Source organism: Tamandua tetradactyla, chromosome 16, assembly GCF_023851605.1.
Source record: "Tamandua tetradactyla isolate mTamTet1 chromosome 16, mTamTet1.pri, whole genome shotgun sequence".
NCBI classification, from domain to species: Eukaryota; Metazoa; Chordata; class Mammalia; order Pilosa; family Myrmecophagidae; genus Tamandua; species Tamandua tetradactyla.
This window is the reverse complement of record NC_135342.1, coordinates 3251887-3267104: the sequence shown is the minus strand read 5'-3', so window position 1 is coordinate 3267104 and position 15218 is coordinate 3251887. Positions and strand designations below refer to the sequence as shown.

The 15218-nt window shown below is 38.5% G+C and overlaps 1 protein-coding gene across 1 annotated transcript; it reads left to right on the top strand.

Annotated features, from left to right (window-relative positions):
- Positions 1-4013: 4013 nt before the first annotated feature.
- LOC143660024 (sulfotransferase 2A1-like) lies at positions 4014-14815 on the top strand. The gene is given in 8 exon segments (XM_077133373.1): positions 4014-4076; positions 4175-4352; positions 5615-5650; positions 5653-5831; positions 10215-10341; positions 12366-12460; positions 13455-13635; positions 14703-14815. Coding segments are annotated over 8 exon segments (972 nt in total).
- The last annotated feature ends 403 nt before the right edge of the window (positions 14816-15218 follow it).

Genomic DNA, 15218 nt, shown 5'->3' with positions numbered 1-15218 from the left:
TGGGAGATTTTCAGTGATAATTTTCTCCATTAGTGTTTCTCCTCCTTTTCCTTTCTCTTCTCTTTCTGGGAAACCCATAATATGTATATTTGTGCATTTCATGTTGTCATTCAATTCCCTGAGACCCTGCTCATACGTTTCCATTCTTTTCCCTATACTTTCTTTTGTATGTCAGATTTCAGATGCTCAGTACTCAAGTTCACCAAATCCTTTCTTCTGCCTCTTCAAATCTATCATTGTAGATTTGCATTGCTTTTTTTCATCTCTTCTACTGTGCCTTTCATTCCCATAAATTTCGTGATTTATTTTTTCAGACTTTTGATTTCTTCTTTTTATTTGCCTTCTTTATATCCTTGCTCAACTTGTTGATTTGATTTTTGATGAGATTTTCCATGTCTGTTCAAACATCCTGGATTGGTTGTTTCAGCTCCTGTATCTCATTTGAATTGTTGGCTTGTTCCTTTGATTGGGCCATATCTTTGATTTTCCTAGTATGACACATTACTTTTTGTTGATATCTAGGCATTTGATTTCATTAGTTTATTCTCATTATTGTTATTACTTTTTTACCCAGAGTTTTCTTGCTGGATGACTTTGTTCTCTATAGGTTCTTTGACATTCATTTCAGCTTATTCTAGGCCTCTAGCATAGGTTTTGCTTAACAGATCAGAAATTTTCAGTTATTGTTTTCTTGTTTCTTGCCCTGCCTATATGGAGCCTTTAAATATATATTTTTTTATCTTTTATTTATTTTTGTTTGTTTAGGAGGGTCTACTCAGATATTATAGGCCAAGTCAGTTTTTCCAAGACCTAACTGGCCTCCTCTCAGGAGGAAAGAGTCACCTACATCAGTTTTCCCTGAAGGTGAGATCCAGCAGGTTGACAGGCTTTCCTACAAAGCCTCTAGACTCTCTGTTTTTCCTATCCTGCCCAGTATGTGGTGCTTGTCTGTCTGTGGCTTCCCACAAGCAGAAGGTAATGCGGTGCCTTTAACTTCAGCAGGTTCTCCCTGCTGGGACATGATTGAGACAGAGAAGAGGTTGTTGGCTGGCTTTAATTGCTTCAGTTTTCCAGACCATGGTGTCTGAATTCCTTGAGAGATGGATTCCACCTGAGCTGGGCTTCACCCCTCTCCTGGGGAAGGCACAGCTTCCAGGGAATTAACTACTTTCACCTGACCAGCCACTTTATTTCTCAGAGAAGCTCAATTCTGCTATTGCTGGGGTCAGCTGGAGCCGGAGAAGCCTTGGAGTTCTATGTAACGAGAGTTCTATGTGGGGTCACAGCTGGTCCAGCTTGTCTGGTGCACATTGTGTGCCAAGTTACTGATGTGGCCTCAGCAGCTGTTCTGTACTAGTCCTGGCTATTTGGAAGATGAACTTGATTCCACACCCCATGAAGCTGCCATCTTGGAACTCTCCCCCCCAGCATTTTAATTTCTTTATTACTACTGTCGTATACTATTTCCTGGTACTAGTATATTCTAACTTGAATATAAACTTTTTGAAGCGAAGAGTGATATCTTCCTTATTTTTGATGGCACTTACTAACAAAAATGTACTGATTAACATCAACAAAGCCATTGCAAATTCAAATTCAATATACTGAAGTAACAAATAGCAAAGTAGCTAAAAAGCCAGATTCTTTGAAATCCAAGTAATCGTTTATTTAAAAATCCCAATTATATTTCATACAAAATTAAATGATTTTTAAAATATGATATATTTGAAATATGAACATATGATAAATGAAGGGAGGACATACTTAGGCAGAATAAAATCACATTAGTTTAATTCATAAATTTCTCATGAAATTCCTCCTATTGGAGGCTTAAAAAACTCTTTCATTTCACAATGTCCTAAAATTGTGAACAAGCTTAAAAGTACATCGACTAACAAGTTCTGGAAAATACACTGCAATTGTTTAACTTCTCCTATGCCTAAATCCAGGAAAGCTTTTTCATAGTTCTCAAGGACCTTCCTTCTTCTTCTTTTTAATTCTACTTATTGAAATTTGGCAAATAGATCTTATTGAATTACTTGTATCCCAAGGCTATTCATATCTTAACAGTGATCTGATTACAATGGTTACCATTGCAGAGGTATTACTGGAAAAAAGCAGTTTAACAAGCATGATGTATTCCACAGTACTTTTCTATACTTTCCACTCTGAGTTCCAGACCCAGCTGAAAGAATTCTAAACCGCTCCTCCCCCATATTCCTACACCACTCCCTCATATGGCTGCCTTAGGTGCTTAGACTCTGGAAGCAGATATGGGTGGAACAGAAAGAATGAAACCTGGCCTGTTGAACCTGGGTTTTAAAGTTTTAGGTGAGGGCTCCAGGATTTGAGAGTTCTTACACCCTTCTTAATTATTTCCAATTATTAGATCTATTTTACCTGAAGCTCTGACGTGGACAACTGGAAAATTCTTTCCCTTTCCAAAAGGCAGCCCTCTGGCAACCTTCTGCTGCCTTAGGGAAATTCCATGGGTGATTTCTCTCTATTGACCAGGTTTGTTTATAGTAATTAGAAAAACTAAAGCTTTGAACCCTGCTGCCCAGAGGGTTTTACTTTCCTTTTCTTTTTTTTTTTTTTTACTTCATGAGTATTAATTTTTGTATTTATAGAAAGGTAACTATTTATTTTTAAGTAGTTCAAATAGAGCTCTTTAAGATTTTTTTTGTTAATTTGGTGTTATCCCCTGGAACTATATGAATATACACTGAACCAGCAGACAGATACAAATAGAAAATTAATTACACAACAACATAGAAATAGTTTTGATAGAGACAATTAAAGGAATGAGTGTCCATCATCTCATCCCATTTCTGCCCTTTTGCAGAACAATTTTAGCTGTAATGAACTTTAACTGTAATCTTTCCATAGCATCATTCTCAGGTCATTTCTCCCCTGATTATAAATTGTACTGATGCCAGATTATGTTACAGAAAATCTTGTGAATTACTGATTATATATGTAGAATAGAATGATCATAAGTTAAGAATGTTTGTTGTTATATTTTTAAAAGAATTTAAAAATGCATTTTTCAATACAGTCCAAAGGTTCCCTTTTTGATCCATAATCAGTGACCAGTTAGGAACACTTGACCAATACAAACACAGCAAGACACCAACTAACAAATTTAAAGACACTTAACACTTACTATACGTTTAAATATCACATCTATTAATAACTAGACTAAACACACCAATTAATAATTAAACAGGTACTATTTGCTTAAAACACCAATTAACAATGAAACAGGCATTAAACACTTACTATACCTAGGTAACACACTAGTTAACAGTTAAACAGGCATACTTAATTTCATTAAATACCACTGAATAAGTTAGATGACTTATTTTCCATGAGTATACTCAACAGACAAGTTTAGGGCAGATTTTAAACCCTGTACAGTCAAACTCACATTAGATCCTCAAACCCACACAGAACGGCACCCAGAGAACAGAAAGATGGAGAGGCCAGAGCAAGGAGCGTGGAAGATTGTTCTGGAAATAGGACCCACTCACTGACTTCCTCATCCACTTTTACCTGGATGACCACTCACCCAGTCAGATGTCTTGACTTGAAACCGTTTTTTGCTTTGAGGGTTTTTAAGGCACCAAAAGGCTCTTGAGTGCTGGAAGAACACAGAAAAACCCAATTACCAAGCGTCGGTATAAAGAATGTCCAGCAGCCACAAAATGTTACTGGTACTACTTTAGCAGTAACATTCGGGGTGCCTTCAGACCTGGCACATGAAATTTGCATTAAAAAATGTTTGTTTCCATCAGAATTTACCCATGTCATGATTGGTCTCTTTTGTGTCATTAGGACAAGTTTAACAGCATGAATTTAGCTTTAATGATTTTAAATTCCCTTTCATTGTATAAGCACGTCCACATTTCTTCTATTTTCTGCTTGTTTATTGACCTGATGGAGTTCTCCCCCAACCTGCAGTTAGTACCACTTTGCTAGCTTATGATTACTCAACCTGTGTTTAAAGAGCTATGTCCTGTCACCCTTTCATTTCAATAGCTGTGACCCAAGAAGGCAACCTCACCAAGCTGCAGGTTGGTCTGTCCCCGTCTCTCTGCCTTTTACAACTTGATCGGATTTCTGAAAAGATTACCCTCATCAGCTCGGGCAAACAGAGCGAGCTGCTTCTTAGATTGTGAGCAATGGGACAACCAGGCCCAACCTGGCAGCAGAATTTCGGGTGGATGTTGATTACGTGCGGACCAAACGGATTCCTTTACCCACCAACACTGTTAAAAACCTGACATCTTCGCAGGATGAATTTGTGGTGAAGGACAGAGTTGTCATTACACTTGCTTACCCAAAGTCAGGCAAGGAAGGAGGATCAGAAAGGGAGAAGGGCTGTGGGGTGATGTCAGCAATTGAGGGCTTTCTCTCTGCTTCAGAGTAGGCTCTGCTGCTGGCAGGAGTGGTCCCAGGGAGGCGCTACGACAGGCAACTGTAACTCAAAGGGAGTTGACAGATAACAGGGACACGGAGGAGGGACTTCTAGAGCAGATGCTGGTGACCTGGAGGCATCAGGAGAGGGGAGATTAGTGAAGTATTCCTGGAGAAGAATGAAGGTTCTAGCTTGAGATATCAAGAATGAAGGTGAGATTGCAGTGTGAAGAGGGAGCAGAGCAGGGACAGGGTGCCCTCCTTGAGGGAGGGAGGGTGGGTGAAGTCCAGAGAAAAGAACACATATTGGAGGAACTGTAAGATAGGGCTGGCTGTGGTGAGGAGGAGGCAGTGGGAGAGCATCATGAGGGGAGGCTGGAGGCAGTTTAGAGTGACTGTGGAACCTGTAATCACCTCAGTGATCAGGACATTTACAAAAGACCCCTGGTGCCAAACTTAAATTCTTACACATTCATTTATTATAAACAACAGCCCCAAACAAGCAGTCTTTAGCCACTTATGGTTAACTTGCTTTGCATATGCCCAACATCTGTTTACCATGGAAAAAATAAAAACCCTGCACTTACATTGCCCCAAATTGCCCTTTGGCCCCTCAGAGCTCTCTGCCCAGATGCTCTCCACAGTCCTGAGTCTAGACATGTAAGCAGACCCCCTACTTTCTCCTCCCCCTTAGGAGTGTGGGGGTTTCCCCCTTGCCTTGCTTTCTCTCTGGTGATTTCTTTGTGCTGCTGGCTCTGGAAAGGTTTTGCTACAAGAGCTTGACCCTCTCACACAGACCTGTCAATATACAGTTTTGTGTCTCATCCATCTAGTGGACAAATCTTTTTCTTGGTCAACTCTGAAATCCTCACATTCACACTCATTACAGCTATACATAAGGAAAAAGATAAACTGGTTAGTGGTGAAATGTTGTGTATTTGATAAGGAGGGAGCAGAAGTGATTGAGCAGTAAGACCAAGGGTGGCTCCTGAGTGAGGTCTCAGGGAAGCCCAGCAAGCAAACTGCCTCAGGTATGCAGAACTGATCAAATGCTGCTTAAAGGAGCTGCAGAATGTAAACATCAATTGCATTTACAGACGTGGGCATTGTTGGTGAAATAAAAAAGTGTCTTGAAGATGTGATGGTAGGGTCAAAAGTCAGACTGAAGTAGGTGATACTCTTTTCCTTTATGTAGGAACCAATTGGCTGTTGGAGATCATCTGTTTGATTCACTCAGAGGCGATCCGAGCTGGGTCCAGTCTGTTGTCACCTGGCTTTGTTTACTGTGGCTAGAGTATTTGGAAGAGCTAGAGCAAATAAAGAATCATCCATCCGAAGGACACCCAGGCTTCTCTACCTCCCACTTCCCCATTCATCTCTTCCCCAAGTCATTCTTCAATTCCAAAGCCAAGGTGAGTGGACAATGGCTATGACACTATTAACTTATCTGGCTGTCCTGTATGCCTGTGTCTTAGGGACAGAATTACTGTGGGGTTCATTAAAGTGAGCATATTAGACAATCTTGTTCCAAGCTCCTCTGTCAGATACTAAGTAATCTCCTCAGTGTGGCTCCAGGAAACACTGTCTTCATTAGTTAAGTAAACCTCTGTCTCACCCCATCCTAAAGTACCCAACTCACTGCCATACAGGTGCCATTTGATTGGGGTGTTTTGTTTGTTTACATCTAACATTATAATTAGTAGATTTGCATTTTGTCTCCAGTAAATGCACTTGTTTTTTACTTTCATTTAGGCCTTCTGTTTTATTTCTTTTTGCCTTTTTCTTTCTTCATCCTTTGTTCCCATTTTATGTTCTTTGCTGGCTTCAGAACTACCTTTTCTTGTTTGTTGTTAATGGTTGTTCAACAATATACCTTTTTAACTTAGTAGCAATGTTTTAGAGTCATAGTTTCCACTTTACAATCCAAACTTCAAAATGTTCTTTTCCTTTTCTGACTTTACACTTGTGATTTCACAAATCTTGTACTCTTAACAACAATGTAATCTCATTGACATACCACCAGTCCTTAAGCAATTTTTTTTCTATTTTTTAGTTCTTTTTTCTTTTCTATCTTTTTAGTTTTTTCTATTTTTTAGTTTATTGACTGTTTTATAGTATTAATTTTGCTTTAAACAATTAATTATCTTTTAAGCGAATTACAAGAGGAAAAATATTGACTTTGATATTTACTTACTTATTTACTGTTTTTAAAGCTCTTTATCCTTTCCCAGAGAAGCATGATAATTTCCTTTGTACCCAGGGACTTATTTTACTTTTTATTGGGTTGAGCCACTGGCAATAAATTCTCAGCTTTCATGTTTCTAAAATGCATGTTTATTCCACCCTTGTTTTTGAGAGACAATTTTACTGGACAAAGAATTAAGGGCTAATGGTTGTGTGTGTATGTGTGTGTAATCTTTGGGCACTTTAGAAGCAACTTTTAAGTTTCTTTCAGCCTATATTTTCTCTGATGAGAAGTCAGGAGATATTCTTACCCCTTCTCCCACTGTCTGCCACGTTTGTGTTGTTCTCGGGCTGGGCACTCGTTAAGAGTCACGGGGAAGTCTCCCGTGACCTCGCTGCACGCACGCAGTCCGACTTCTGCCCTCAGTTTACAGAGAATGTCGACACAGGCTTCCGAGGCTCCATCCCTCTACACCTGCCTCCTTTCTGATGTCCCTTTCTGTCCATTTCAGGCACTCCAGCTGCCCAAACTGACTTCTTCCTCCTCAGCTCAGCTGAAATTATCCCCAGGTGGAGAATGGGGGATCATGGTCTCAATTTGTTAGGTTCCCTTCTCCTGTGAATTGGGGTCTTGCTCAGCCTCTTGTCAACTGCCTGAAAACTATTGTCTGAAATATTTTATTTAGTTTTATAGTTTCCTATAGTACCAGCTACTCCCTCATGTCAGAATAAGAAACCCTATGTCATTACTATTTCGTGATGGGGTTAAGGAGAGAGAATTGAGATAGATTACTGAGGTGTACACTGGTTATTTGCAGAGATTTCAGGGACCTGGATATTATGACAAGACAATAAAATTGATGAAAAATGAATATTTAGAAAGTAGTACACCTTGAGGATCTTTTAATGCCAGAAGCTTAAATGCCAATGACTCTCCATTATGCTCTCAAAAAATGTGCAAAATCTCTCTTCCCCTCAGTTATGGCAGAAGCCCCACTAGTCTTTGAACCTCCCTTGCACTGATTTCCATTGTGAACTCTGATATGTAACTTTTCTCTAATGTTTGAGGTCAGAAACCCTCAAACCTGTAGGCCAGGTCTTCTCCATGTCAGTGTGCTTCTTTCCTGAAAACATGGAAGAAAACCAAACAAAACTTCCGCAGAGAACAGAGCCTAAGAGAGCCTTCTACTGACCCTTCGCCTGCATCCCCCATTCACCCTTTCAACAAGCCCCGACTCTGGGCTCTGTGCTGTCTCACCCCAATGCGCTTGGCCAGCCTCTGATGAGTTCACCCACATTTAATGCTCACAGTAGCAAAGTCATGTTTATATGGTTATAGAAAGGTTGGAGTGGTTTAAACAAAATGTAGGTATGCTAATGAAAATATTTAATGCTCATACATTATGTATGCCTTGATACAGATTAGCATAAATATAGATACTGGTAAACAAATGGCTTTATGTATGGCATAAATATGTACTTAATAGAGCATATAAAATACATCGTATAATAAGATATCACATGGAATACATATATGTATGTATAAATATATTAACCACATGTATAATTATATATGCTGTAGAAAAATTTTATAATATGTGTGTTTATCACATATATGTATAAATATATGTAGTAAAATAAATGGCATAGTATATATATATTTTATGGACATAAAATATTTAGACATATAGTAATATATGTACTATAATATTTTTACATGTGCTTTTATATACACATATGTATTATAGTTCATTTTTCACATGTAGTAGTGTTATATATTTATATAATTTGACACATAGAATAAGTACTAAGACATTTCAGAGTGCATATAATTCATATATTATATACTTAGAAATATTGGCATTATACATACATACAGTATGTATTATATAGGATTTACAAAGGGTAATTTAATTTATTGATGGGTTTATACTGTAAGTCATATCTGACCTGAATTGATATTTGAAAACAAGTCACATATCTAGGGATAATTTTAAAATAAGCAGAACATGTCTGAGAGTGGTCCTGAGTGGGCTGTCAAAGTGATGGGACAAGCACGGGACACACAGGTAGGTGGGAGGTATCTTCAACGTCCCCTTTCTCAGGGTGGAGTCTTCAACATTTCACTGCACCCTAAATATGACATAGATGCTCCAGGTAATCTCTCATCTATTCTCTATACTTCACCACAATGTGATCACATGGAAATGTCCAAATTAAGACACCAACAAGAGGACACCTTGAATCAGGAGAGGCTGATCGCGTCCTGGAGTTTCTCTCCAGGGAAGGCACAGTTACATCTGCTCCCCTTCTCTCCCAGCTGCTGGATTCAAACAGCTCTCTCAGCTCCTGTGGGTCCTTCCGGTAAGTGCTGGGGTGTTTTCTTTCTGAATCTCCAGACTCCTGCTCTCTGAGTCAGCTCATTCTTTCATCAAGGGATCCAGGAAAGGATCAAGATGCACCCTGAATGGGCGGGGTCACATCTCTGGCGAACAATTATAACACAATTGGGTGATCACATCTCCATGGGAATAACCTAATCAAAACATTCCACCCATAAGAAGTCAACCCACAAACTTAGATTAAAAGAGCATGGCTTTTCTGGGGGTACATAACAGTTTCCAAAAAGCACACTGTCAAAATCACTCCTCTTCCATTTGTTAGTGTTCTGATGTTGAGCAAATGTTTTATTTGGTGTATTTTGCTGGGCTTCTCTTGTAAAACTACCATGCACAGCATGTGACAAAGTGTTTACAATGGTTGGTTGTTTATATATGGTACATTCTCAATAAGCATTATTAGCTATCATCATAATCATTTATATTGCCCCAATTCTTACTGTTACCACATTGTTATCTCCATATTACAAAACAGGAAACTGAGGCACAGGGAAGGGAATTCATGTGGTCAAGACACATAGCTAAAGAGAAGGAATTGGAAATGACATTATACAACACTTGATCCTGCAGATCTTAGAAGATTTTCAAGTTTATTGTTACAAAACTACCTCTTCATTTCATTTGTTTTGAGAAACCCTGAAATTTATATTTTCTATGAGTTTTTCCAGCAGCATCATTTGAGATTGTTCATCCCACTGTTTTGAATTTTTTAACAAATAGAATATTTATAAACTGTTGATCATTAGCATCTGTCTGATTAGTGATTGGGGAATGCTGATTTAGTAAAAATTTGTAGGTAAAGAAACTGAGATCTGGAGCATGAAATGTCTGGACTAGCATTAAATAGGGAGTCAGGGACAGAGTCCAAGCACAACTGAGATATTCTGATGCACAATGCAAGGCAGCTCAAACAGCAGCACTAAAATGTCATAACATAATTTTCCCTCAAAATATTAGGCAACTTCCCCTTGGCTTGTATTGTAATATCTTTGAGGACAGAAACAATTCATGTCTATTCACTGCCCCATCTATGGTCTAAATAAATTTCTGGAATACAATGGGTTCTCAGCAAATGTTAAAAGAATGAATGGAAGAAGACTAAACTGTAGCCTAAGGTTTGTTGGGAAATGGCTATTTTTCCATTTTCCAAGATCTAGAGGCAAGGGAATTGGATACATTCACTTCTCACTTTTTTTTCCTTTTCCACTTAAGGCTATTTACATAATGAGAAATAGCAGAAATATTATAACTTCTGGTTATTATTTCTCGAGAGCAATGAAGAATGCCAAAAATCCAGAGTCATTTGAACAATACTTTCAATGGTTCCTTCATGGAAGTGGTGAGTCTGACTCAAAATATGGGCTCTGTATGGAATTGAGAAGTTCTTGCACCTCAAATTCAGGTTAACACTGTCTCATAGTTTAAAGACCCACACTGATATCTGTTTTAGATTGATAAGGCTACTCAAAGCAGACACTATGAAATAGGTTGGAATTTAATGATGGAAATTTATTATCTTACAATCTTATAGTTTGGGGGCTGAGAAAAATGTTGAAATCAAGACATCATCAAGGGTATGTTTTACTGCCAAAGACCTGCTGCTGGTGATATGGGGCTCCTCTCTCACATGTCAAGGCACATGGTGGCATCTGCTTGTCTCTCTTTTCTCTTCTGGGTTTCGTTGCTTTCAGCTTCTTGTTTCCCTGTTTTTCTCTCTTCTGAATTTTAGTATCTTACAAAGGGCTCTGTGGTAGTTAGATTCAGTTGTCATCTTGGCCAGGTGTCAACTAGTTCTATTGCTGTGGACATGAGCCAATGGTATGTGAACCTCATCTGTTTCTCATTATATCTGCAGTCAGCTAGGGGGAGTGCCTGCTGTAGTGAGTGATGTTTGATTTAATTGGCTGCTGCTTAAATGAGAGACTCAACTCACCACAGCCCAAGCAGCTCAGCATACCTCATCTCAGCACTCGCAGCTCAGCCCAGGCCTTTGGGGATGCAGAAAGAAATCACCCTGGGGAAAGTTGTTGGAACTCAGAGGTCTGGACAGAAGGCCAGCAGAGATCACCCTGTGCCTTCTCACGTAAGAAAGAACCTCAGTTGAAAGCTGGCTGCCCGGGTGGGCCATAGTGGCTCAGTGGCAGAGTTCTCACCTGCCATGCTGGAGACCTGAGTTCAATTCCCAGCGCCTACCCATGCAAAAAAAAAAAGAAGGGAAGGGGATCTGTGAAAGTTAGCTGCCTTTCCTCTGAAGAACTAACAAAATAAATCCCTTTTTATTAAAAGCCAACCCGTCTCTGTGTGTTGCATTCTGGCAGCTAGCAAACTAGAACAGGGTCCGAAGAAGTTTACGGCCCTCATTGAATGAGGCGGGTCACATTTTTTTTCTCTTTCTATATTTTGTTTCACATCGTAATTTGAGTTCCTATTCACCAAAAGATTCTATATAGAAAGGATCCATGCCCAAAGCAATGGACTAACTTTAAAGACATCCTGAATTATTGAAACAAAAAGGAAATTATGAAAATGCCATAGTTTATGAGTGAATCAGTATTGAATTCACCTAAACCTCACTAAGGAAGGAGTGGAGCTCTGCAGTCAGCCAGAACATCCCGCATCTCTGCTCTTTACTTCTTGAAGATTTTTTTTTTTTTTTTGGTTCTCAATATAGGCTTCTATTGCATTATGTCAATATTATCTGAAAAAGAGCTCACCATTCCTGGATTGGGGAACATGTATTTTATTGTTGAGACAGCATTTTTACTCAACATCAGGACCAAAAATCTCAAGGGAAGAAGTGTTGGTCAGCATGGGTGAGATGCTCCACTCTGAACACATCCACAATATTCAAGTAACAGGAAAACTCAGGACATGACCTCTTAAGCTAGAGATATTTGAATAAAGTAATTGAGGGAGGAAAATTTTTCATAATCTGCGCTTTTTCAAAAGTATAGGATGGATGAAAAACAGATAAAAGATCAGTGTTTGCTACAGTTAATCACATTTTCTCCTGGTATTGGGGAAAGAAACAATATTCATAGTGGAAAGAACAAAAACATTACCTCCATAATGTACTGAGTCCGTTATATACTAGCTCTTTATTTGCTGTGTCAATTTCCTTCAAAATTCCAAATATCATTTCTCTCACATGTGAAACTGGTCTTAAAATATTTTATGTTATAGAGCATCCAATGTTTTGCAATCTATGTGGTAAATGCAAGACTTTCATTTGTCGGGAAAATGTCCACTACTTCACTCATTTACTCCTTAAATACTTATGACATGCATACAATTGTCCAGCATTTTATGAGTAATTGAATAGATAAGAATGAATCAAAGGCCACCTCTCCTCTTCTCTTGCAGTATCATATGGACCAGGGTTTGGTCATATTCGTGGATGGCTGATGGTGAGAGGAAACGAGAATTTCCTGACAGTCACCTATGAGGACTTGCATCAGGTGACCATTCTTCCAAAAACTTCCTTCTCTTTCTCCCCATTCCATTGTGTCTAAATTCCCTGCATTTTAAATGTTCCTTCTCTCTCCTTTCAGTTGGAGATTCTCCCAGTGAGGAGATCAAGTTGAGTTACTGTCCACCTTTTCTTCATTGTCCTTTATATGTAGGACATGTGCCCTTTTTTGAATGTTCCTATTTATTGCTTTTTAAAACATTTAAGGTATGCACGAGGAATTCCTTGACAAGATAAATGTTTGCTGACAAATTTCAAAATATTGGTGAAGAAAGATCTGACCCAATGTTGAAACTCGGAGCAATATCAGGATAGAAAGAAAGATGGGACTTGGCAAGGTCAAGATTAGTACAAGAAACATTTAGATATTCTCAGATACACCGAGCACAAGAATAATTCTGTCATGAGCTGTATATGTAAATATTCAAATATATTCATAGGAAGAGGTGGCTTGTATCAAAGGTGACTCATGTGGAGCCTAAAGGCTTTGTTCAGTTGTTGCACCTCAGGAGACTTCTGAAGACAAGGAAACTCTCCAAGTGGAAGCAAACTCTGGAGTTTTATAGGGTGATAGAATGAGAGGGATACACATGCTTGTGGTTTGGCATAGATTATAAATATTGATTTGGGCATCTTTTAACAATGGTTATCACCTTTCCACCTCTCCATTACATCCAGCTGTCTTTGGTTTTCTTTTCACTCCATCTTAGCCTTATGCCATTTTGATCATTTTCTAAATGTGCACAACCTAATCACACTCTCTCATGTCTCCTCATTTTCTTTTTTTTTTGGGGGGGGGGAGCATGGTCCAGGAATCGAACCCAGGTCTACCACATGAAAGGTGAACATTCTACCACTGAACCACCTGTCCTCGTTTTTAAAATCTCCTCTTGGATATTCCTTCCCCTGTGCCTCTGTTTCTTTTTCAATTTTCTGCATTGAATTTTATTTCCGTATTCTGATTTTTGTGTTTCCTAATTTAGGACATGAGAAACAGTATAGAGGTGATCAGTCAGTTCTTGGGCAAGAAGCTAAACCCGGAAGAACTGAACTCATTCCTAGAGAATGTATCTTTCCAGGTCATAAAGGATAACAAAACGAGTAATTTTTCTCCAGTACCAGGTTACTTAATAGATCACAGCAAAGGACAACTGATGAGAAAAGGTGAGAGAATTTTCTAATTTCGGACCATGAAATAAATGTGCAGTGAGTTCCTCTGTATTAGGGAATGGAACAAGGGTAGTATTTGAATACTTAAATTGGCATAAGAGTCATCTGAAACCTAAACACTTCAGGGATGATTAGGCATGTGAAAAGGAGGTATGGATTACAGATTTTGTGTCTCAATGGAGTTGAACTAGTGAGGGAAATTGAGTGCTAGTGTAAATGATGTGGAAATACAGCAGCTGGTTCTGAAATTGGGATGTGGCACTGAGCTGAATGAAGAGCAATGGATATTAGGAATAAAGTGATACAGGGTGTGTAACCTCGGGTTGAGTCGCTTATGGGGAGAAGAAAATGGCCATTAGAAAAATAAAAGGTCAAACAGCAGCAAAACCAGAGTATTAGGAGGATCATTATATGGAAATTGAGTTCAACCATATTTTTATGATAATTATTATGGAATCCCAGTGTGCTTGACCTGATAGTGGGAGAAAGTTGCATTGAGAAAATGCACTGGCAGTGCATAGCTGGTTGCTATGAGATTCAAAGGTGAGAGTAAAAGGAAAGAAAAGAATAACCTGGAAGTAAAAATGAGTAGTAAGAAAACAATTTCTACCTATATGACCAAGTGTAAATGTGGTTTGGGAGAAACAAAAGACAGCCACTATCTTACAGGCATGATGTGACTGTTAATGAGGTGTGCATGTAAAATCCTCAAACAATGCCTGGTATATAAGAATTACTAAACCTATTTCAGCTATTATTATGTTGTTGTTGCCTTTCACTACTATTCTATCCTCATGGTTTTACTATGAGCAAGTATTAGAAAAATCCTATCGAGCCATTGACAAACTTGGGGCTCTAATACATTATACGCTAGAAGTCCAGCATTAGAAACAATTGGTATCTGACTCCAGATTGGAAGTTCTTAAGCACTCTGCTATATTACATAGAATTTTCAGGTCACTGTTCAGGAAAGGGAAGTAGGGACAGACACAGGAAGTTGAATGAGAGCTTAAGATACTATTTATGAATGTCATATGGACTTATTTTTTTGTATTGAACAGGAATCAATGGTGACTGGAAAAATCACTTCACCGTGGCACAAAGTGAAATCTTTGATAAAGCATACCAAGAGAAGATGGCAGAGCTTCCCCAAGAGCTTTTCTCATGGGAATAATGTCCTAATATTGCTGAGTCTGACATGAATACCAATTTCCTTTGTGTCCTCTTGCACAGGTGAAGCCCAATCTCTGTCACTGCATCACTAATGCTTTAATCCTACAATGCAATGATACATTTCATAATTGAAAACAACTGAGCACCTCATTAATTTCAGGGCATATTAGTTCCAAGAATGTATGTAATAATTCAAACATAGAGAAAAAGAAAAAAATATTTTAAGATACCCATATATTTTACCCAGGTTATAAAGTAAAAAGAAATGCTCTGCAATTTTTGCGACTTACTTATTCAAGTGAGAATGGAAATGCTATATTCACCAGTACAACTTTTCTGTAACCGTCACCAATCCCATTTGTTCTGCTTTTTCCCACTATTAAAAATTATTGTTAATCTAATTT